The sequence below is a fragment of the Petaurus breviceps genome, unplaced genomic scaffold (genome assembly GCF_028583685.1).
Source record: "Petaurus breviceps papuanus isolate PSGF00001 unplaced genomic scaffold, PetGlider_PUasm1.0 37, whole genome shotgun sequence".
In the NCBI taxonomy this organism is placed as follows: Eukaryota; Metazoa; Chordata; class Mammalia; order Diprotodontia; family Petauridae; genus Petaurus; species Petaurus breviceps.
The window spans coordinates 89,462,201-89,486,038 of record NW_027186296.1 but is presented as its reverse complement, the minus strand read 5'-3'; the positions used below and the strand labels follow the sequence as shown (position 1 = coordinate 89,486,038).

Here is a 23,838-nt window from a genome sequence, read left to right as displayed (position 1 = left end):
AGGGAAGGGAGAGGAGCTTCCCATGAGATTTGATCCTGTCACTTTTGGTGCAAAGAAATAACATACTTCATTAAGTATAAAAATATCCTACAGGGAGTAGGAAGGGGAAAGGGCTACAAAAGGGGCGGGGGGTGGTGGTGAGTAGGGAGGGAAGAAGAAAGGGGGAAGGGGAAGAAAAGGGAGGGGGGCTGTTAAGGGAATACTGAGGGAGGCAGTGGTCAAAAGGAAAACTCTTAAGGAGGGGAAGGGAGAAGGGGAGAAAAAATATAAGCATTAACAGGGGAGGGAATAGGATGGAGGGAAAGAAACAGATAATAATCATAACTGTAAATGTGAATGGAATGAACTCTCCCATAAAAAGGGGGTAGATAGCAGAATGGATTGAAAATCATAATCCTACAATATGCTGTTTACAAGAAACACATCTGAAACAGAGGGATACACACAGGGTAAAGGTAAAAGGCTGGAGTAAAATATATCATGCCTCAGCTAAAGTAAAAAAATCAGGGTATGAGTATCTTATCTCAGATAAAGCAAAAATCGATCTAATTAAAAGACATAAGGAAGGAAACTATATCCTGCTAAAAGGCACCATTGAGAATGAAGCAATATCATTATTTAACATATATGCACCAAGTGGTATAGCATCCAAATTACTAGAGGAGAAGGTAAGGGAATTAGAGAAAAAAATAGATAGTAAAACTATACTAGTGGGAGACCTTAATCTCCCCCTCTCTGAACTTGATAAATCCAACCTCAAAATAATCAAGAAAGAAGTTAAGGAGGTGAATAGAATTTTAGAGAGAGTAGGTATGATAGAAATCTGGAGAAAACTGAATGGGGATAAAAAGGAATATACCTTCTCCTCAGCAGTACATGGCACATACACAAAAATTGACCATGTACTAGGACATAAAATCCTCACAATTCAGTGCAGAAAGGCAGAAATAATAAATGAATCATTCTCAGATCATGATGCAATAAAAATCATATGCAATAAAGGGCCATGGAAAGACAGACTGAAAACTAACTGTAAACTAAACAATTTAATCCTAAAGAATGAGTGGGTCAAACAAGAAATCATAGAAACAATCAGTAAATTCATTCAAGAGAATGAAAATAATGAGACAACATACCAAAATTTGTGGGATGCATCAAAGGCAGTTCTTGGGGGAAGTTTTATATCCCTGAGTGCATACATGAATAAATTAGAGAAAAGAGAGGTCAATGAATTGGGCATGCAATTGAAAAAGCTAGAAAAAAAAAGAAATTGAAAATCCCCAACTAAATACTAAATTATAAATAATGAAAGTCAAAGGAGAGATTAATAAAATTGAAATTAGAAAACTATTGAATTAATAAATAAAACTAAGAGCTGGTTTTATGAAAAAAAAAACAATAAAATTGATAGACCCTTAGTCAATATGATAAAAAAGGAAGAATAAAACCAAATTATGAGTATCAAAAATGAAGAGGAAATTAAAACAACAATTAGGAATTATTTTGCCAGTTGTATGCACATAAATTTGACAATCTTAGTGAAATGGATGAATTTTTACAAAAATATGGGTTGCCCAAATTAACTGAAGAGGAAGTAAATTACTTAAATAACCCCATCTCAGAAAAAGAAACCAAAGAAGTCATCAGTAAACTCCCAAGGAAAAAAGTCTCCAGGACCAGATGGATCTACTAGTGAATTCTATCAAACATTTAAAGATCAATTGATTCCAATACTCTACAAACTATTCGGGAAAATTAGTGAAGGAGTCCTACCAAATTCTTTTTATGACACAAATATGATACTGATACCTAAATCAGGAAGAGATAAAACAGAGAAAGAAAATTATAGACCAATCTCCCTCATGAATATAGATGCAAAAATTTTAAATAAAATATTAGCAAAAAGACTACAGCAACTTATCACAAGAATAATACACTTTGATCAGGTAGGATTTATTCCAGGAATGCAAGGATAGTTTAATATTAGGAAAACCATCAGTATAATTGATCATATCAACAATAAAACTAGCAAAAACCACATAATTATCTCAATAGATGCAGAAAAGGCTTTTGACAAAATACAACATCCATTCCTATTAAAAATATTAGAAAGAATAGGAATAAATGGAGCCTTCCTTAAAAAAATAGGTAGTATCTATTTAAAGCCATCAGCAAGTATTATATGTAATGGGGAGAAGCTAGAAGCATTTCCAATAAGATCAGGGGTGAAAACAAGGATGTCCACTATCACCCCTCTTATTCAATCTGGTACTAGAAATGTTAGCAGTAGCAATTAGAGAAGAAAAAGAAATCAAAGGAATCAAATTAGGCAAAGAAGAGACCAAGCTATCACTCTTTGCAGATGATATGATGATATACTTAGAGAATCAAGTAAAAAACTACTTGAGACAATAAATTTGGCAAAGTTGCAGGATATAAAATAAACCCACATAAATCCTTGGCATTCCTGTATATTTCTAATGAAATTCAACAGCAAGAGAGAGAAAGAGAAATCCCATTTAAAGTTACTGTAGACATTATAAAATATTTGGGCATCTACCTGCCAAAACAAACTGAAGATGTATATGAACACAACTACAAAACACTTTTCACACAAATAAAGTCAGATATAACTAATTGGAAAGACATCGATTGCTCGTGGCTGGGTCGAGCTAATATAATAAAAATGACAATTTTACTTAAATTAAATTAAATTATATATTTAGTGCCATACCAATCAGTTTACCAAAAAACTACCTTATAGAGCTAGAAAAAATAGCAACAAAATTCATTTGGAAGAACAAAAGGTCCAGAATATCAGGGAAATTAATGCAAAGAAATGCTAGGGATGGTGGACTAGCTATACCAGATTTTAATACGTATTATAAAGCAGCAGTCATCAAAACTACTTGGTACTAGCTGAGGAATAGAGTAGTGGATCAGTGGATTAGATTGGGTACACAAGACTCAGCAGTCAATGACTATAGTAATCTACTATTTGGTAAACCCAAAGACCCCAGTTTTTGGGATAAGAACTCACTATTTGACAAAAACTGCTGGGAAAACTGGAATATAGTATGACAGAAACTGGGCATAGACCATTATCTAACACCATATACCAAAATCAAGTCTAAATGGGTGCATGATCTAGGTATAAAGGCTGATACTCTAAGCAATCTGGGAAAGCAAGGAATAGTTTGCCTATCATATTTGTGGAGAGGGGAAAACTTTATGACCAAACAAGAATTAGAGGGCATTATAAAATGCAATATGGATAATTCTGATTACATTAAATTGAAAAGCTTCTGTACAAACAAAGCCAATGTAACCAGCATTAGGAGGGAAGTGGAAAATTGGGAAAGAATTTTTACAACCTATGTCACTGATAAAGGACTCATTTCTAAAATATACAGAGAATTGAGTCAACTCTATAAGAATACAAGTCATTCCCCAACTGATAAATGGTCAAAGGATATAAACAGGCAGTTTACAGAGAAAGAAATTAAAGATATTTATAAGCGTATGAAAAAATGCTCTAAATCACTACTGATTAGAGAAATGCAAATCAAAACAACTCTGAGTTACCACATCTCACCAGTCAGATTGGGTAAGATGACAAAACAGGAGAGGATGTGGACAAAAACAAAAACACTAATGCATTGCTGGTGGAGTTGTGAACTGATCCAACCATTCCAGAAAGCAATCTGGAATTATGCCCAAAGGGCTATAACAAATAATTTCATACCCTTTGACCCAGCAATACCACTTCTAGGGTTGTATCCCAAAGAGATCACAGAAGTGGGAAATAGATCCATATGTACAAAAATATTTATAGCAGCTCTTTTTGTGATAGCAAAGAATTGGAAATTAAGGGGGTGCCCATCAATTGGGGAATGGCTGAACAAGTTGTGGTATATGCATGTTACGGAATACTATTGTGCAATAAGAAACGAGGAACAGATGGACTTTATATTCACCTGGAGAGGCTTATACAAACTGATGCTGAGTGAGAAGAGTAGAGCCAGGAGGAACTTGTACACAATTACAGACACAACGTAAGTCTGACGACCAATTTTCATAAACTGAACTCTTCTCAGCGATCCAGAGTCATAAGTCAACCCCAAAAGACTAATGATGAAGAGAGATGTTTACGTCCAGAGAAAGAACTGAGTTTGAACCCAGATTGAAGTAAACTACCTGCCCTTTTTCTTTTTCTTGATTGGTTTTGTTTCCCCTTTCCCATTCTTCATTCCATCTGATACAATCCTTTATAACCTGACTAATGCCTAATGTAAAAGTATTTGCAGATACTACACTTGATTGCATGCTGCCATGGGGGGGAGGGAGGAGGGAGAGAAAATTTGAAACTCAAGGAATTGTGGTAATGAATCTTGTAAACTAAAGTAAACAAATTAATAAAGACCAAAAAAATAAAATAAAACAAATAAAAAAAAGAATGTGGCTATCAAAAATATTTCATACATATCAACAGTGTACTAAGTATCAGTTAATTTCAGTACCTACTGATCAAAAACAGAAAAGAATAATCCAAAAGAGCAAAAAGCATGTAAAGTATTTTTAAAGATGGAAATCTCTCAATTAAAACACAGATTTTAGAAAGAAGGCATAAAAACAGGCAAATAAGTTTTATTAAATATAACTTATAAATCTTTTTCCTCAAAACTCATAAAATTCTTTCTCTTACTTTAAGCATTGATTATTTGAAGCTGAGATCCACATAACCCCTGCTATCAGAACTACCATAAACATTATATGGATTAAGACTGTTCTTGATCAAAAGCAAACTTTTCCAAGTCCTTTAATCTAGTACAACTAGATTAGTTTGTATTTAACATTCAAACCTAACAGTTCTCATTCATAACTTTTCATTTTATTGATAAATGCTAATATATTATTTATAAAATAGGATAGCTTATAAAGAAAATATACATCAATGGATTAAAAACATCTAAAAGAGAGAAGTTCAATATTTAAAGGAGTTGTTACATTTTGGGCATATATACTGAATCCTTTTTATTTAAGCCTTCCCTGAAATACCAGAAACTGCAGAAAGCAGAAATATTTGTTTTATTCATTCATGTAGCCTGTTTTCTTCTTGACCTCTCCAAACATAAAAGTTATTTTTATATGCCGTTTTATTATTTTTGCAAATCAAGGATATATAATCTCCTATTCAGCATACTAGAAGCTTTTCAAAATACAATGGTAGTACTACAAATTGTGAAATGGCATAAGGAACAGCAGATAGTAAAATACTGATTTACTATTTATCACCATTTCTTTTTGGAAGAAAAAATTACCCTACATCACAAAGACATATAATTAAAACTGGTGAAGGACTGACAAGTACAGAGAATTTCTTGGAATACATTTTGAAATAGGTAAATATTTCTAGGGCAATATAATGTTTCCCTAGCAATGGGAGCTCAGAGAGGCTCTTGCAATGAGCCATCCACTACAGTCTATGTCTAAATGTCTCTGTGTTTACAGAATTGAGAGCTATTCCCAACTAATCCTTTACTTTTTCAACTCTTACCTCCATTACTGACAAGTCTGATGGGTTCCTATGCTAATTTCCAAAGGGAAAAAAAAAGCAGATTGGTCTGGATCTTGAACAAATACATATATTTCATGTAGATGTTTTCAATTAAGGCAATTACCTGAAATTATTTTAACACTTACTGATTTACAAAGCTCTTTTAATTAGCTCCAATAAAAAAAAACAAGAGCATATCAATCTGCAGCAACAAGATATACTTTTATTGATACCTCAAATTTTATATCAATAGATATTTAGAAAATTTTTGCCTAAAAACTGAATGTTACTAGGGATCTTAATCTTTGATGGTGAATTCAAATTTTATTTTATTTTATTAGCATTTTGTCTTCCCTAACTTAAAGGAATAGCTTAGTGACAATGAGAGCTTTTTCTCAAAGCTTAAACATGAAATACTAAATTTCATATAATTTTTACTCAATAAATAATGAAATAAATTTACTTCATAGCATTGCATTTATTCTCACAGAAAAATATACATTATCTGGATAACTTTAAAGAATTAGTATATTACACTGGATATTTTATGATACATTAATAGAAATGATAGAATTGTAACAGCATATTATCTAAGCAGATAGCTTCACATACTGTAGATTATCTAAATTGTACATAAAACAGTTGAATTGCAATCATTAAAGGTCATATAAGTTCATTTAACCTTCTCTATAAAGAGAATACTGATTAAGGGGTCAAGAACGGTTAATTAGATATGGGTACATTATCCTCCATCTAATAGTTTAAAATTCAGGCAATAGGAAAAAAAAAACATCCAAAGATGGTTATTGACCTGTAGAATATGAATCTCTCAGGTTAATATCCACTGTACAAGATGAATTGGTGCAGACTAAATACATATTTTCAAAATCTGGCAAAGTTGCAATAAGACAGTCAATTTGTAGTTAGAAAATACTTTTAGAGTTCAGTAAAATGCTGGTCATACATTTAAAGATAAAGAAAAGATAGGAGCAGCTAGGTGGCTCAGTGAATAGAGCACCGGCCCTGAAGTCAGAAGGACCTGAGTTCAAATCTGAAGTCACACTTAACATTTATTAGCCGTGTGACCTTGGGCAAGTCACTTAACCCCAAATGCCCTACTTGCCCCCCTCCAAAAAGCCAAAAAAAAAAAAACCCAAACAAAAAAAGAAAACATTGTGTACTAGGTGACCACAACAATTTTAAAAAAAAAATCATGTGCAAAAATTAAAATTTCTACTTGAAGTCCAATTATAATGACATATTAAGTGCCCAGTCACTTCAAAATGTATATCCCTTTAATTCTTCTAAAATTTCAAACAGTTCAAATATGAATGATAGTCCATTTTCACATTATTCTGGAGAATTAAAAAAGTATTGGAAAATATTATTACAACAAAAAAGCAATTTTTTATGTACTGAAGTAGGCTTTGATAGGTAATAATATTCAAAATATGAAAAATGTACCTGATGTTCCAAAAACTACGTCCCAAGGTGAACTGATGGGCTGTTCCTCTCCTTTTGCTCCACCTTCTTTGTCTGTGCCTTGTATTCCAATGCCAGCCACAGTGCTCACCATTTCAGTTTCTAGATCAATCTAGAAAAAATTAAGTCTGTGCTTAATATGATTCAGGATTTTTTCTTTTCTTTTTTGCTTTTTGGAGGGCAATTGGGGTTAAGTGACTTGCCCAAGGTCACACGGCTAGTTTTTGTGTTAAGTGTCTGAGGCTGGATCCAAACTCAGGTCCTCCTAACTCCAGGGCCGGTGCTCTATTCACTGCACCACCTACCCCGATTCAGGATATTTTCTATCTTTCCTCTGGGTATGAGAGTCTCAATAGAATACATAGACAGAATAGTACTCTCAGTGTTATATACAGGTATGTAGGTGGCACAGTGAATAGAATGTTGGGCATGGATTCAGTAAGACCTGAGTTCAAATCCATTCTCAGATACTTACAAGCTGTGTGAGCCTGGGCAAGGGACTTAACCGCTGTCTGCCTCAGCTTCCTTAACGGCTAAGGGGTTCTCAAGGACGCACATCTCACAGAGTTGTGGTGAGGACCAAATGAGATATCCGGCAAGCACTCAGCACAGTGGGTGGCACTTCATAAATACTTGTTTCTTCTCCTTCCCTCTTTAAGATATGTATGTATGTATGTATGTGTGTGCACGTGTATACACATACATATATATGTATATATATATATACACAAATATATATATTAATAAAATTAGCTATGAGGCTCCTACTGCTCGACTGAGACTTAAATGCTCTACAAATGCTCTGTATCTCTTTTATCGCCCCTCCCATTACAAAAATAATGGATCTTAACATCCTTAAAGGCAGATGTTCTTAATCTGGGGTCCACAGATTTTTTTAAAACATATTTTGGCAACTGTATTTCAATATAATTGGTTTTCTTTGTAATCATATTATTTTACCTTATGTTTAAAAAACATTATTCTGAGAAGGGTCCATAGGCTTCACCAGACTACCAAAGGAATTCATGACACAAAAAAGTTTAAAGATGCTCTAAGGCACCAATATTTGAGAAGAAATTAAGATTTAAAAACTTATTTTAAATCAAAACACTTAGTACCTATAGAAGACCATTACACATTGAAATATATGTATTTAATTTTATTCAGGAAGCATATAACTTTCAATTTCATTTTATTTCTTAAAATAAAAATTAAATATTCCATGTAAAAAACCATCTTTTTTCCAAGCTTTTTAAAAAGCTTCTTAATTTTCTTCTTAAATGCTTATGGGGATAATAAAAGGAAAGTAAAATGAGACTGGAAATATATCTTGATTCAAGGAATAATGCTCTTCTTTTCATTTTTGCCTTTTACAGTTTCTAAACCAATTCAGAGAAGAGGAAAAGTTATCAAAAAACCATAACTTGTCATTAATGTTCTATCAACTTGTTCTTCAACATCAAGTGGTATAAAGACATATTATGATTAATGCTGTAGCAACTATTAAGTTCTAAAGAAGAAATGGTATATGCAGAAACTTTGAAAAGGAAAGAATCTCATGAGTTCACAAGTAATTCCTTAAAAACTACAGATATCTGAGACCCTAAAGGTCAGATTCCACAAAGTCTTGCTCTTAAGCCCCATCACAGAATGGCAGTGAATCAGAAATTCTAAGTTCTTAAAGACTAAGGGGCAGAGGACAAAATCTATTGAATTCTGCTATGCTCTAAAGGCTTAGGGTATGGTCCTAGAAACAGACTATGTCTGCTTTCCAAAGACTAGAATAGTTAAATAGGGAAAGAATCATTACCAGCAGGTTGACCACTTGGTGGGTTCTTTGGTTGTGGCAAACTATGAAAAAAAAATACAAAATCTTTCTACTTCTGCAGTGATGGTGTCAGATGGAAGAAAAGGGGTAGAAAATGCTAAATATTTCAAAGTTTTTAACCTCCCTATAAATATTAACTTAGCTACTGAGAGTTTAAATGTGAGATCTTTGTCCAGGAACATAGACTGGACATCTTACTATAATAACTGAATCATATCAGTTTTGCATTTTCACTTGAAATTAATCAAGCAAACTACAAGCATATAGTAAGCATGTACTCTATGTCCTATTGGAATAACCAGGGCAGGAGTTCCAGACCCAAGAGAAGCCTGCAGTTCTGTTGCTCTAAAACTGTAGAACCTCTCAGATGGTTGAAGTGGTTGGGTTCAACAGCTGTCTTCTGGAACTTTCAAGGAGCGACATCGTTACTCTGTTCTTGGGGTCAGCATCACATAGCTGCTTCCATTTTTATACTTGTTCCTCCCTAGGAGGACCACTCCCTTCCTGGAATGCAACTGGCTATATGCAGGTACACTCCTAGGTCTGCCCTGGATCTCTGACCTGGAACTGGGTAGTTAGTTGCTACTAACTAACTGCTAACTAACAAACAGAGCTGCCAGTTTGCCAGTTCCTACACGAAGTCAAGGTGTCTGGGACCTTGTCTAGTCCTGGTGCACAGCCTTGTCATTTTTTAGTCCCTGAGCACTAGAATGGTCTACAGAACATAATCCTGGATGAACTTCCATCCCTAGTGTTCACAGGACTTTTTGGTCACCCTAAGTGAACTGAGCTTGAAAACTTACTCATTATAATATTTTCTTGAATTTTTTTGTAAGGAATTCTAATATGTTTTCTAGACCTTTTTGGAGAAGGTATGCTGTGGGAGCTAGACTATACTTCTTCCTGCTACTCTACCATCCTTGCTCCAACCACCTTCATTAGTCTTAATTTGGTCTCCTAAAACTACATAAAATAATTCTAACTTCTTATTCAAATCCTACCCCCCACCAAGTCTTCTCTTTTCCAAGCTAAACATTCCTAAATTCATTCAGTTGTTCTCATGATGTGGTTTGCAGAACTTTTCCAATGTTCCTCTTAAAATGGAAAGACTTGAAGTGAACACAATCCAGATAAAGCCTGAATAGGTTACAATACAGTGGAGTTATTCTCACACAGATGGGACTGAGAGGAACACATTTAAAATTTATAATCATTTCCTCTAATTTCAAATAATAAAGGAGCAAGCAGAAAACAAGGTATGCTTATAATTAAAACTATTTAAACTGGCATGTAATAATTAAAAAACTGAAAAATTACCTTTCTTATCAAGTGATTTTCTGTATCTGCTACATATATGATGTTATTCCTTATGGCTACACCTTGTGGAGAATTGAAAGTTGACTCTAAAAATGTCCCATCTTTTCTTCCACTGTTGGGACCTAAAACAGAAAATAAACCAATTAATAAAATATTTCTACTCAAAACATGACCAAGAAAAAAGGGAAATAATCTGAGGTTTAAAAAGAAATTTTGGAGAGATTAAAACATACTGATGAGTAACTTATTTCTACATGTCTCAAAATGGTCTAAATAATGATGCACACTTAAGTGCAACAAGATAAAAATTTAAGTGGTCTTAATTGTGTGTTGCTCCCTTAAAATCTAATTATCAACTAACTACTAATAAGTAGTCTTAGTATGGACTCAGAGGCTATTAGATTTTGCTACAGAGTGCTTAAAAAGAAACATAATATGTTCTTTTCTATACATGCACCTTTCCTACTTCACAAAAGTCCTACTTCTTTATTATGTTGTGGAGGTGACCTTCAATTCCAAAAGGCCATGCCAACATAGTTTAACTTTTGGCAGGTCTTATTAACCTGTGGAAGCTCTAAAGAACAGCAGAACAACAAATGTAGTCTTCCAGTCTTCCTAAGTTTAGACAGAACCATCACCAGAAAGTTGGGTAGGTGATGAATATCACCAGTCACAGAAACTAAAGAAAACTGTATACTAAGGTATGGAAAAATTGTCATTTTTATTGTCAGAAGACCTAAATCAGCAAAATTGTCAATCATTTGAACTACTTAAAGTTATTTAACCAAATAAATGGTAAAAAAAAATAATTTTTTGTAATCCATTTTCTTTTTAAAATTAAAATTGTAATGCACATTAATAAATTAGCTTTTAATTTTAAATAATAAAGAATCTGAGTTCAATATTTTCAGCTACCTTTTGTTGTGCTATAAATCAAGAAGAGATTTCACTTATGACTTATTATTGTTCATTTTCATAGAAAGCTTTTTGATTTGTGAAGTGTCCAAGTTACCTGATCTTATTTCTAAATGTCATTTCCTCTTAAAACAAGGTTTTTTTTTTTAAAAAAAATTAGTGAAAGCTATCTTTTTCCTGACTTTAATACAGACACAGTAAGTTCGTCCCCAAGGAACTTTTTTGTTTTGCTTTGTGGAGGGGGGAAAGGCACGGCAATTGGGGTTAAGTGACTTGCCCAAGGTTACACAGCTAGTAAGTGTTAAGTGTCTGAGGCCACATTTGAACTCAGGTCCTCCTGACTCCAGGGCTGGTGCTCTATTCACTGAGCCACCTAGCTGCCCCTCCCAAGGAATCTTTAAAATGAAATCTTTTCTAAGTATTCCTGAGTTTTCTTTGTATTGTCTTAGATTACAAACACATTTTCAAGGTAACTTATCAAGCTTGGTTCTTACAAAGTAAAAGAATGGGTCCCAAAATGATGACAACTAATTTTTTCTTTGCTTATGACAAGAAGGGATTTTGCATTTGAGGAAGAAAAAAAAATGAATGAAAGAGAACTATCTCTTAAGAGCACAGGGCAAATAGCTCTGTTCTCATGGTCCAATTCTTCTTCTGGGCTTCTGCACTAACTGCTGTGTTCTATGGATGACACTGATATTCTGCGACCATGGAATAAATTATTTCAGGCTAACATGGGATCATTTTCTCTGCTTAACAACAGGTCCCTAATTTTTACACATGTAGATTCTGATACTATGTAATATATTTTGAAAACTTGATTTGAAAAATTTGAATTCAAGTTATGGATCAGATATTACTACTTTGAATGTGAAGCAATTCCAAGAAGTTGTTGCTCAACTGGAATTATCCTGCCTGTGTATACTATGAATTGAGACTGGAAAAAAAATGACCAAAGTAATAATGATATTATATTGCTAAATTATAACAAAATTACCAAAGAATGGGTAAAAATATTTGCACCAATCTTTAATAGCTTAATTGTATTGAAGAGTGGACAAATGTATAAAATTAGCCAATTCAAAAAGTTACTGTTTCCTTTGACTGACAGAATTCAGTCTTGTTAAAAGAGTAAACAAAAATAACAACAAGCATTTATTAAACACCTATTATGGGCAAGATACTATTATTTAGATTTTCCACACCTTATAATCAAACTATGAAGTTCTGGATTCCATTATAACTTTCTTACATGATAAAATAGTATTTTAATAATATCTAGGGATACCAAGACAAATTTTAAAAAGCCTCTGCCCTGAGAGTTTACATTTCATCAACGAAGATAGCATGTACTTAAATAAATAAAAAAATATACAAATAAAGACAAGGTATTGGGGAGAGGGTGGCAATTGTAGCTGGGAAGATGCTGAAAGGCCTCTTATAGAAAGTGATGCTTTAGCTGAATTTGGTAACTCTAACTTTGATATTTTAAAATTTAATTTTCAATTAACAAAAATCAATTTTATCTCCCTTCTACCCCACCACTGAAAAATCTAGATGGTACAGTACATACAGCACTGGACCTGAACCTGAATTCAAATCCGGTCTTAGGCACTTACTAGCTGTGGCAAGCCACTTAATTTTGTTCAGCCTCAGTTTCTTCCACTGTAAAATAGAAATAGCCCTTACCTCATGGGGTTGTTGTGAAAATCAAACATTATTTGTAAAGTATTTAGGCTAGTACCTGCTACATAGCAGGTGTTTAATAAATGCTTGTTCTCTCCCCTCATGCCCCAAAACAAAACCTTCCCAACAGATACACATAGTAAAGGAAAATAAATTCCCACACTGGTCACATCCAAAATATGTCTCACTCTTCACCCTGAGTCCATCACTTACTTCTCTGTCAGGAGAGAGCTAGCATGTTTCATCATAAGTCTTCTGGAATCATGGTTTGCTCATAATTTTTAAATCTTTCAAAGCTGTTTCTTTACAATGTCTTAACAGATTTTATTTTAAAAGTAGGCTAAACAGGTAGTACTCATTAGTCCAGAAACTATATAGAGTTGTTCAAGAAAATGGTTTATGCTACCTTGATTCTTGTTTGTAAAAGTAAAACAAATATCCTTTTTTTTTTGCTTTTTTGGATGGGGGAAAGCAGGGCAATTGGGGTTAAGTGACTTGCCCAAGGTCATACGGCTAATACGTGTTAAGTGTCTGAGGTCAAATTTGAACTCAGGTCCTCCTGACTCCAGGGCTGGCGCTCTATTCACTCCACTACCTAGCCGCCCCGAATATTCTTTGTTTACTATTATGCTAGAGGTCTTAGGATAAAAGCATCAGAAATTTAGATGTGAAGGGAACTTCAGAGGCCATCTAGCCCAATCTCAATTTCTTTGATACATGAGGAAACTCGGGCCCAGGGAGATTCAGTGATTTGCTCAAGGTCACAAAGGTTCTAAGGCTCAGAAAAGGAATGTGAACTGACATGGTTTTTTCAATGCACCATGGTAATTTTCTGCTAGAAGGTAAGTAAAACAACATTTCACAAAAATCCTACAAGCTATTAAGCACTAAAATTCTATATAAATTAAAATTTGAGCTTTACTTTGTAGTAATTCCTTCTTACCTTTTAAACAAATTAGACTTCCACACCTTATGATCTAAATATGACGTTCCAGATGGCATATTTGTTTTAACAAGATAAAAATTATTTTAATAGAAAAGTGAAATAATCTCTCCATTTATACTGTTTGTATTTCTGTCTGGTGGGGGTGTGGGGGGGGGTGAGGAGGAGAGACAAATGACTTGTCCAGGGTCACACAGCTGGTGTCTGAGGCCAGAACTGAACTAGGTCCTCCTGATTCCATGGCTGGTACTCTATCTACCGTGCCACTTACCTACCCTGATGTATTTCTATAAATAAACAAAACTAGTTATGGAAACCATGTAATCATTGTATTTTTCAGGAACAAAATTATGAGTGAATTTAAAACATAAATATGTTTTATAATGAACAACCATGATTCTACCACACTGATGCTGCAGCACTGTATTCACCACCTCATTATGCACACTGGATTAATTACATGTGAGAGAAGCTAAAAGTATTTTATTACAATGCCCAGGAATTATTTTCATTCATAATTTCTACTTTTAATCACCCCACTTTCACAATTTGCATCATAAAAATGTATTATTACACATATATTTTACCTCCAATGCTGTGCTGGATTTGTCCATTTTTTCTGACAACCAAAATTCTGTGATGTCCTGTGTCTGCTATCACTAACCTGTTAGCTACATCATCTACTGTTACTTTGCCAGGAAAAAGTAAAGGAGAAGGTGGCAAAGAATCTCTATAAAGTTTTATTCCAATTTTATTATCTTTAATTTGTCCTTTGTCTTTGTAGTATTTTAAAGCCATTGAAGTAAATAAAAACAATTTTTCTCTGTGTCCCTCTCCAACCAAAGAAAAAAGTATGTTGCCACGGGGTCCAAGTATGACCAGAGTTGGCCAACAGGAAACTTCCAGATCTTGCCAAAGGAAAGCATCGGCATCATTAACAACAGGATGGGTGATGTTATAGCGAAGAACAGCACTTTTAATGTTATCCAGAACCTTTTCATTTGGAAATTTAGCTGAATGAACACCAACAATGAGAAGGCCATCTGAAAAATGTAAAAAGAAAAAGCAAAACATTACACAGGTCATATTGTGTGAACACAACTCAATTTTAAAAGGACTAATGTTTTACTGAGTGAAAAAAATATTAGTCAAAACCAGTAATTACATAAAAGTACAGAGATTTGCTGATGGTATTAATGTATTTAACCAAATCAAAATATATATACAAATCACCATATTTGTGAACAGAGAAGTCTAAGAGTACACATAATAAAAAGTATTATTCTATAAAAAAGAAAACTAAGTAGATAAAGGACTTACTTCTCTTAGGCCATTAACACTAATTATATGGAAATATCATTGTAGCATATATTATAAGAAAAAGATAGTCTCAGTCCAATGTTAAAATCTTACTCATAATATGCCCTTTGTGTGGCATTGGAAATGGCATGATTCTCTAAAAAGTCAACAATAATTCCAGATTATGAAAATATATTTGGTTTCAAAAATGAATTATAATATCCCCTTGATTTTTCAGAAGGGAATTAAATTTTGAAATTTCCTCTCCATTTAGAAATTCTTTAAGTCCCTTGGAAACACTGCAACTAGTACCAGAAGACAATCTTTATACAATTCTAATGTAGAATAGGTTATTTTCAATTTATTGCCATTTTGCCTTCTTTTAAAATTTCAGTTCTCAAATCTTAACACATTGCAAGCATTATAAATGAGTAAGATCTATTTGAACAAAAAGTTTTCTTGACACACAAACCTTCAAATTTGTTTTGACTGTCATAATAATTAAAACATACTTTCCTTTAGATAAGACAGCTGGGAAAAAAACAACTTAGCAATTGAGCTTTCTGTTATGTAATCAGTATAGTGTGTCAATGAAGCACAGGAAAAAAACTTGGAGATGCTAGACTAGATTCATTGAGAGAGTGTATATACCTCTTCATATACATTTAACACTATCTTTTGAATGAATATTTGCTAGAAAAATTCTTAAGTACATTTTGTTTAAAAGAAAAAAAAAGCAATTCCAGGAGCTGAAGATACTTGCTTAAAAACCTTTAAAATTTTGAAACTGTGCTTTCATTTTATAAACTGGTACTTGTAAAATCCAACCATCATTAAAGAATTAGCTCCAAAAGCTCTTTGCCATTTTGCAGATTAAGAAAGACATTAAAATATTTTTCATTCACAGAGCCAAAGCTTTGGCTTTGGTTATAACAGAACTCTATTAAAGATCTGCTTTAAAGACATCAAAGATGTCTTTAAAATTAAATTAATTTAATAAAATTAAATTAATTTAAATGAGATGACATTATCATCTCAGTTATCTTTCTAGTTTAAAACCAAAATTAAAAGATTTCACTTAAAATTTCAATAACAAAGTATATGTATGCAGTTATTTCTTTAAATTTAAGAAATTACTTTGTCATCAGCAAAAGCAAAAATATCTAAAATCTTTTTTAAATAAAATTTAAATTTATTAAAAAAATAAAATAGTGATGCAAGTCATATTGGATATATTAAGGGTATGGCTAGCTTATGACTATATTGAATTCAAAATATTAAGCTAAATTATTTGAACATTTTCCCATCCCTATAGATACCTAAATAGGTTCATCAGAAAAATTGACTAGAAATAATCATAGAGAATTCTGCTTGAGGCAAATATAAAGAAGCATGAAAAACGTGAACATTATTAGTAGAAAAAAAGTTTAGAAGAGTCAATATTGAAAATAGAGAGAAGCAATTCAAGACAACTCTGAAGGGCTTACAGTTTTTTTTTTTTGCTTCCAAATTATTTTTTAAAATTTATTTTTAGTTTTCAACATTCATTTCCACAAGATTTTGAGCTACAAATTTTCTCCCCATCTCTCCCTTATCCCCGACTTGAAGATAACAAGCATACTGAATACCCCTTCCCCCAATATGCCCTCTCCTATTTCCTGCCCATCCCCCCCTTACTTTCTTATAGGGCAAGATGGATTTCTATACCCCACTGCCTGTACATCTTATTTCCCAGTTGCATGTAAAAATAAAAAAAATCTAAACTCTTAACACTAAAATATAATTTGTCTTGAAAAGAATTCAATAAAACCAATTTTTCCCCATAATTTTGCTTTTTTTTTTTTGTTGAGGACAAAAATCTTAAATGATTCATAGCCTGTTCAGAGTGAACTCTACTCTCCATCCTTACTAAATGCACTAGAATAACAAAGATAAGTTCATAGAGGAATATCTAGTTACATAGTTTCAGTATGTGGCTTTGAATGCAAATCATTTTGAATATAAAAATCACTAAAACTTTTTTTTCATCCCAGCAAGGAATGTATTCTTTACTGGCAATGGACAAGTTCTGCTTCTAAACTAGAAATTTAATTCCACCTAGAGAAATTAAAAAGTATCAAGCTTTCCAACTTTAAAAATATAAGTGAGGGACTGCAAAATTATTGTCTGAACATTTGAAAAAAACTACATATTCATTCATTATAGATGAGAAAGAGATTGAGAGATTCCACGATGAATTCTAATGATCTGAAAATATAACTATCATCAACTTAATTATATCTGACATGTGTGGCATTTTCCGTCATCATTGTCTAAGTTTAATGGACAAATTAAAATGTACATGTATGCTTCTACCATTTATAAAACTTTTAAAGTTTATTCTCTTGCTTTAAGCACTTATTTGCTGAACACGAAAAACTCCTAATGAAGTTGATTTTTTATAACGAAGTATAAGACTTTATATTTATCCATATTAAATTTCTTAAATGATTCAGTCCAATGCTCCAGCCCGTCAAGATTTTTTTGGATCCTTGAGCTGGTGTTATTTGCAGATTTGATGAGCATAATCTATTACCTAAGCCAGGGGCCACAGGTTCCCCATCCCTGACCGTCATCCAGCTCCTACTTTGTCTTAAATTAGAACATACTATGGAGACAGTCAACTATTTAGTTGACCACAGAATGTGAAAATATATGATTATACCAAAATTTCTATTTGCTTAGAGAACGTTCTAATAACATTTCCAGTCTTTCCATAAGTAAGCTATAGACTTCAAAAGAAAAAAGTCAAGTTAATTGTAAATGTGTCTATACGTAAATATGTTATATATATATATATATATATGAAGTAATAGAAACAGAATATTTTAAAATATTATCAAAAGAGAATACAAATAAAAGTACCAGGAAAAAAATAATACTATCTCCTAAAGTTTTATGCTAGCAATATTTTGGGCATGAAATTTATTAATGTAAAAAAAATAGAATTGCACTGAGATTTTTTTCTAAAAGAGAATTTTGACAGTCATAATGCTAAATAGCTGAGTTTTTTATGTTATAGAAAGTATAGTTTGGTTTGAAAATATATTTGTTTTTTTCTGAATAGAAACTTTCTTATCTCTAAACTTAAGTAGTTAAGATTTATAATAAGAATATATACTTTTTTGATATGCTTTTTAAAACTAATATGTATCTTGAAATTAAGGGGCCAAGTAAATTAATAATAAATAATTCCTTCTCAATACAACTCTTATGTGATCATGCATACCAGGCACAGTAATAACACCTGCATGACTAAATTATTATAGAGAGGACCCCTTTTGTTCCAAAGCTGGCTCCACTTTTAATGTAGGAAAATGAGAATATGCAAATACCTAAGAAGCTGACATAGAACAATTATAATAAATAGGAGAAAAAACCAACAAACCAGGAAAGCCAGTGTCAGGAAGCCAACGTAGGAAAGGATATATTTAGGAGCACATCATTAACGTTTTGGTATTAATCTCACAGAGGTCAAGCAAATGCTTCCATAAATCATGTCTTAGTGTTGCTACAAAAATTATATTTTGATACTTCACTAAACTGTGAGTTTTTGTGTCAAGAAACATGGGATCACTGTAAATAGAATGTAAACTCTTTGAGAGAGACATTCTTTCACTTCGGTATTTTTAAAAAGATTAAGTTCCTAGAACAATGCTGGTTGGTGTGTGTGCGCACGGGTGCAATTGACTATGCAATTCCCCAAATGCAATCCAGCCCACTTTCCCCTGCTACTTAATACTGGGTCCAAGCATGACAGTAAAGAACATTTTTGCTGTATGTCTCCTTCTTCGATACTCTCTCACCTAACATTTGAGAATGAGATGATCATACAAAATTCTGTGGTTATTATCTATGAAGTAATCTTGCACAATCTTAACATATGTATGGATAGAGATAATTTTCTGGAGAACCTCTAGAGAGGCATTTTGTTATATGAGTCAAATGCTTTTTTGTGATCAACAAATTTATAAGCACAGCTGGATTTTCTATTCTCTACACCTTTCAGTCAATTGTGAGAAAATTAAGGTTTGCAAAATGTTTTATCTACATTATCTCATTTGATCCTCATACCAACAGCCCGTGAAGTGGATGGGTAGAGATGAGATTCAAATCAGCTCCCTCTGATCTCTAAATAAATGCATTTTCCCCTACCCCATGTTACTTCAGAATATTAGGCTAGATGGAATACTGACCTGGTTTAGATATTCTTAATAGCAGAAAACTCTTGGCTATAGAATATTACTTGACCTGGCCTGGAAACCCTTGTTAGAATCAGACTAAGGATGCAGATTGAACTGGGAGAGGAAACTGAGGGAAGGTGCAATAGCAGAACAATCAGAAGGCCTTTTTTGCCTTCAAATCCTTCCGTCTGTGTGACCTTGGGTACAGTTCAAAGCCCATTCAGCTTCAAAAAGAAAAGAAAATATTCACTCCCTATTTCACTGGATAGTGTTTAAAAAACTTAAAGTAGTATATAAATCCAAGTTACTAAATAGAAAAAGCAATGGTGCAATAGTAATCAGGACACTTGGGTTATAATCCCAGATCTTCTACTTTTCTAGTTATTTACTTGCTCTAAAATTCACTCTTCCCAGTAAAAACAGGGATATAGTGACCTGCCCAGACTCCCTTACATGGTGATTGTGAGGCTCAAATAAGACAATGTATGTTAGAGCTCCCTGAAAGCTAGAACGTATTATACAGATTTAAGGGAGTGTTCTTATTACAGGACTGATAGATCTAGATATGCCCTGAGAGACCAGTTAGTCCAATTCCCTGACTTTACAAACAAGGAAACTAAAGTTAGATGATTTCTCCTTCAGCCAATGCTTCCTTCCTCCAAACTACCTTGTGTGTATTTTGCTTTTATTCTATGTATTTGTATATGTATATGTTGTCTCTCTCAATAGAATGTAAACTCCTTAAGGACAGGTACTGTTATATTTGTCTTTCTATCTTTAGCACCTATCATAAGTACTTAATAAATGCTTGTTGCTTGGCTGCCTAATAACAGCTAACATTTACATAGCACTTACTATGTGCCAGGCATTGTACTAAGTACTTTACAATTATTATCTCATTTGATCCTCAAAATAATTCTGGGAGGTAGGTGCTATTATTATCTCCATTTTATAGATGAGGAAACTGAGGTGAACAGACTTGCCCAGGGTGACACAGCTCGTGTGTGTCTGAGCCACATTTGACATAAGATCTTGACTCCAGGCCCAGCGCTCTATTTACTGTGGCAGAAACTCCCTAGTATTTCTTAAGATCCTAATCCTACACCAGTGCTTCAAGATGTGACAGTGGTACATGGTTCTCTGGGGGTATGTACTTTCAGGATGGCGCATACCATCAGGCAACACTTGTCCCAGGTATGCTGCCTCTCCACACTTCTGTATCTAAAATAATTTATGAAGATGTCTGTTTCTCCAGGAAGCTTCTTCTAACTCTTTGTAGTCCTAATGAAATTATGTTCTCTATAGTCTTCCTAAACTCAATCTGTCTTATATACCTCAGATTATATGCTATGGTGAAAAGAACACTGGATTTTGAGTCAGAAGACCTCACTCAGCTTGAGTCCCTGTTCTAACATTAACTCTTTGATCTTGGGTAAGTTGTTTTTTTCTTTTTTCCTCATATATAAAAAAGGTGAAGATAAAATCTACACTATGCTTTGGAGTTGTTGTAAGGATCAAATGAGAATGTATTTAACTTACTTCAACACTTCAAGGGCCTATGATTTCAGTCAGTGAGAAAATTCCCTCCACAAATACCTACTGCAAACTGCCTTTCTACAACTTAACAGATGGTCTTTATGAACGACAGTGGCTATAAAACAGACAAACAAAACCCCATCAACTGGTGACCAGTTTTCTGGTGATAATCCTCTTGAATTATGCTAGGCCAGTTATTGGACAAAAGAGAGTCTGTCACTGGTACCACACTTAAAGCCTTTTTGGCTTAGGAGGATTTGCCAAACTTGAGCTCCACTGTCAATAGGAGGGAGGAAAAAAAGTTTCACAAGAAACACTTAGGTATATGTAATAATAAAATACATTATATGTAATACAATTGCATTACAGGTAGAGAGGTGGGTTTAAAGGTCAAAGTTTAGAAGACACTGAGTAAGAGGTGATGGATGAAGTCCTGAAAAGAAGCAAGTTACTTATTTTTAGGCAGACAAAATAAAATTGCAACAATTTTCAAAAAGGTACAAAGAGAAGTGAAAATGTTTGAACAGTCGGCCTAAAAAATACTGTCAAAAACATAAAATTGATCTTCAAAATATGGGAGTACAAGGTCCAGAAAATCTGTGGAGTATTACATCAATATTCTCGTGTGAAAAAATGATTTTAATCAGCTTGTCATTATCATGATCAAATGAGCATTTTATTTTACATTATTCAACTTGTCAGTACCTTAAAAGGAAAATGACATGAGAAATACCTGACTTGTTTTTTAAATATGTAGTTATGGTACAGCAGCACTATAAATAAAGCCTCAGGGAAACTGATGACTAAGCCCAAGAATAAAACCCTAGAGTTCTTAAAAGTTAAACCTTACTAAGAATAAAAGCTGACTGTCATCTTCTTTAGAAGGTATTTTAATAAACTTTAATAATCTTCATGTAAATAAATCATGGATTTGATATTATATTAATTTAAAATGGAATTTTTAAAGGAGGGCATACAATGAACATACAAATCAAACTGATCTATTCAGTCTCTGAACATATCACAAACATTCATGCTCTGCTCATGCAGTCGGTTCTTTTTTCCTAGAATACCTTTCCTCATATCTAAATTTTATTTTTACTTCAAAATCCAGCTTAAATTCTACTTCCATCAAACCTACCTTGATCATAAAAATTTTTCTTAAGTGAGACAGGTCTTCTGTCTACACTGCTCATTTGAAATTCATCATTTAGAATACTAACATATATAGTCTCCAATAAATCGATTGCTATCTAAAGATATTATTTTATGCTATTAATTTAGAAAATTAATCAACCACACATTGTACTGAATGTTTTCATCACTGGGTATGTGAAGGAAGAATATAAAACTATCAGATACTGACCTTTTCCTCAAGCCTTTAATTTAGCTAGGAAAACAAAACTGAACTATGATTATGATACTTTGATTAACAAATATTTGGGGAACAAAGCCCTCTTTTACAAAATTTCCCCAGTCGTGGGTCAACAATGGCTAAAGTTGAAGAGAAAGTATTATTGTCCTCTCATTGAAAAGCTAAGACCTAAAGACATACTCCTGATGTTTGAGAGGCCTAATCAGAAAACTATCACCTATTTTTAGCTTCTTCACTGGAATGTAGCTTAGACTTAATAATGATAGGGAACTAGAGCCTACCTCTCCTGTAAGGAAAGTATGATCTGTGCCAAAGTACAGTAAAGAGAAAGGCATAGATGTGTTAAAGGTGTCTGATTGTCATGGAGGAGTTCTCAAAGAATGATCCCCTCTAAATGGTGAGGTCCTCCAGATTTTCTTGTTTGAAGATAGCATTGTGCAGTTTGCACTAAACCCCCCAATACTGCCAAGCTTCCAAAATTATATCTTTCATCACTCAAAAATTGAACTTACTAATCCCCAGTCAACTGATGGAAGAATTCCTGTTTTCCATACTATCACATGAAACTAGATGGACAACATAGGAGATTTATTCTATTAAAAAAAACACATACCAAAAAAACAAACTTTTGTTTGTCCTAACTTTCTTCTTCCTCCTTTCGAACCTTATTCTCAAGTAAACTTGGCTCCCTCCATAAGACATTGTATCCTTGGTTACTTTCTCAAATACTGCAAACTACTTGAGCCATGAAGCAAAAGATGAATTAGGCATATTCTTGGCTCCTCAATGACACTTTTAGCTTGTGGCACCGTCACCAAGAAATTCACTCCCTTTAGGGTACACCATTCATCTGTTTTACTCATTCTAGATCCTGGTTGTTACAATCTACTGGTCTCTAGATTACTTTCTCTTTCTTCTCAAGGAGTTAAGTATCTGGTTCAGTCTTCTCTTCTCCACCCCAAACTTAATCTTCACACTTGGGTACTTCAATACCATACAAATGGGGTGGCTAGGTGGTGCAGTGAATTGAGCACCAGCCCTGGAGTCAGGAGGACCTGAGCTCAAATCTGGCCTCAGACACTTAACACTTACCAGCTGTGTAACCTCTAGCAAGTCACTTAACCCCAATAGCCCTGCCTTCCCCCCTGCAAAAAGCAAAAAGATTAAAAAATTAAAATTACAAAATAACATACAAATGATTTCTTAAACCTGTCAGCTTCCCAGTACTTAAATATGCTCAACTATGATGAACCAAATCTGTATCCCATCTCAGGCACTAGAGGGATCATACCTTAGATTTCACCATCATTGATAAGTTGCCTACCATTATGGTCCTAAATTGATCTTCCCCTCCCTAATCATAACCTCTTGACCTTCAATCTTTTGCTTGTCTTCCTAAATCTGTTCTTCACTCTCACTCTGATCTTCCATTCCAATAACCCTCCCTACTTCTTTGGCCTCTACATAGACTTCACCCTATAGCTGACAAGCTCATGATACTGTATCATCAATGATACAGTACAGCATTCTCTACCCTTGCATCTCTGGCCACCATGTCTTATGACCATTCACACATTTGCCAAATCACAATTCTAAGTTACCTTCTCTTCTCCATTTTTACTCAAGTGCTACCAAATGAGACTGGAGAAAGTCACACAGAGAGGCCAATTCAGTAAA

General features: G+C 33.6%; 1 protein-coding gene across 1 annotated transcript in view; it reads right to left on the bottom strand.

Annotated features, from left to right (window-relative positions):
- NHLRC2 (NHL repeat containing 2) overlaps window positions 1-23,838 on the bottom strand; it is an 84,979-nt gene that overhangs the window by 44,273 nt on the left and 16,868 nt on the right. Inside the window, exons 3-5 of the mRNA XM_069099019.1 lie at window positions 14,316-14,771; window positions 10,185-10,306; window positions 7,022-7,151 (exon numbers count right to left, since the gene is read on the bottom strand). Of these exons, the coding sequence (XP_068955120.1) occupies window positions 7,022-7,151; window positions 10,185-10,306; window positions 14,316-14,771 (708 nt within the window). The remainder of the gene's footprint in view (window positions 1-7,021; window positions 7,152-10,184; window positions 10,307-14,315; window positions 14,772-23,838) is intronic.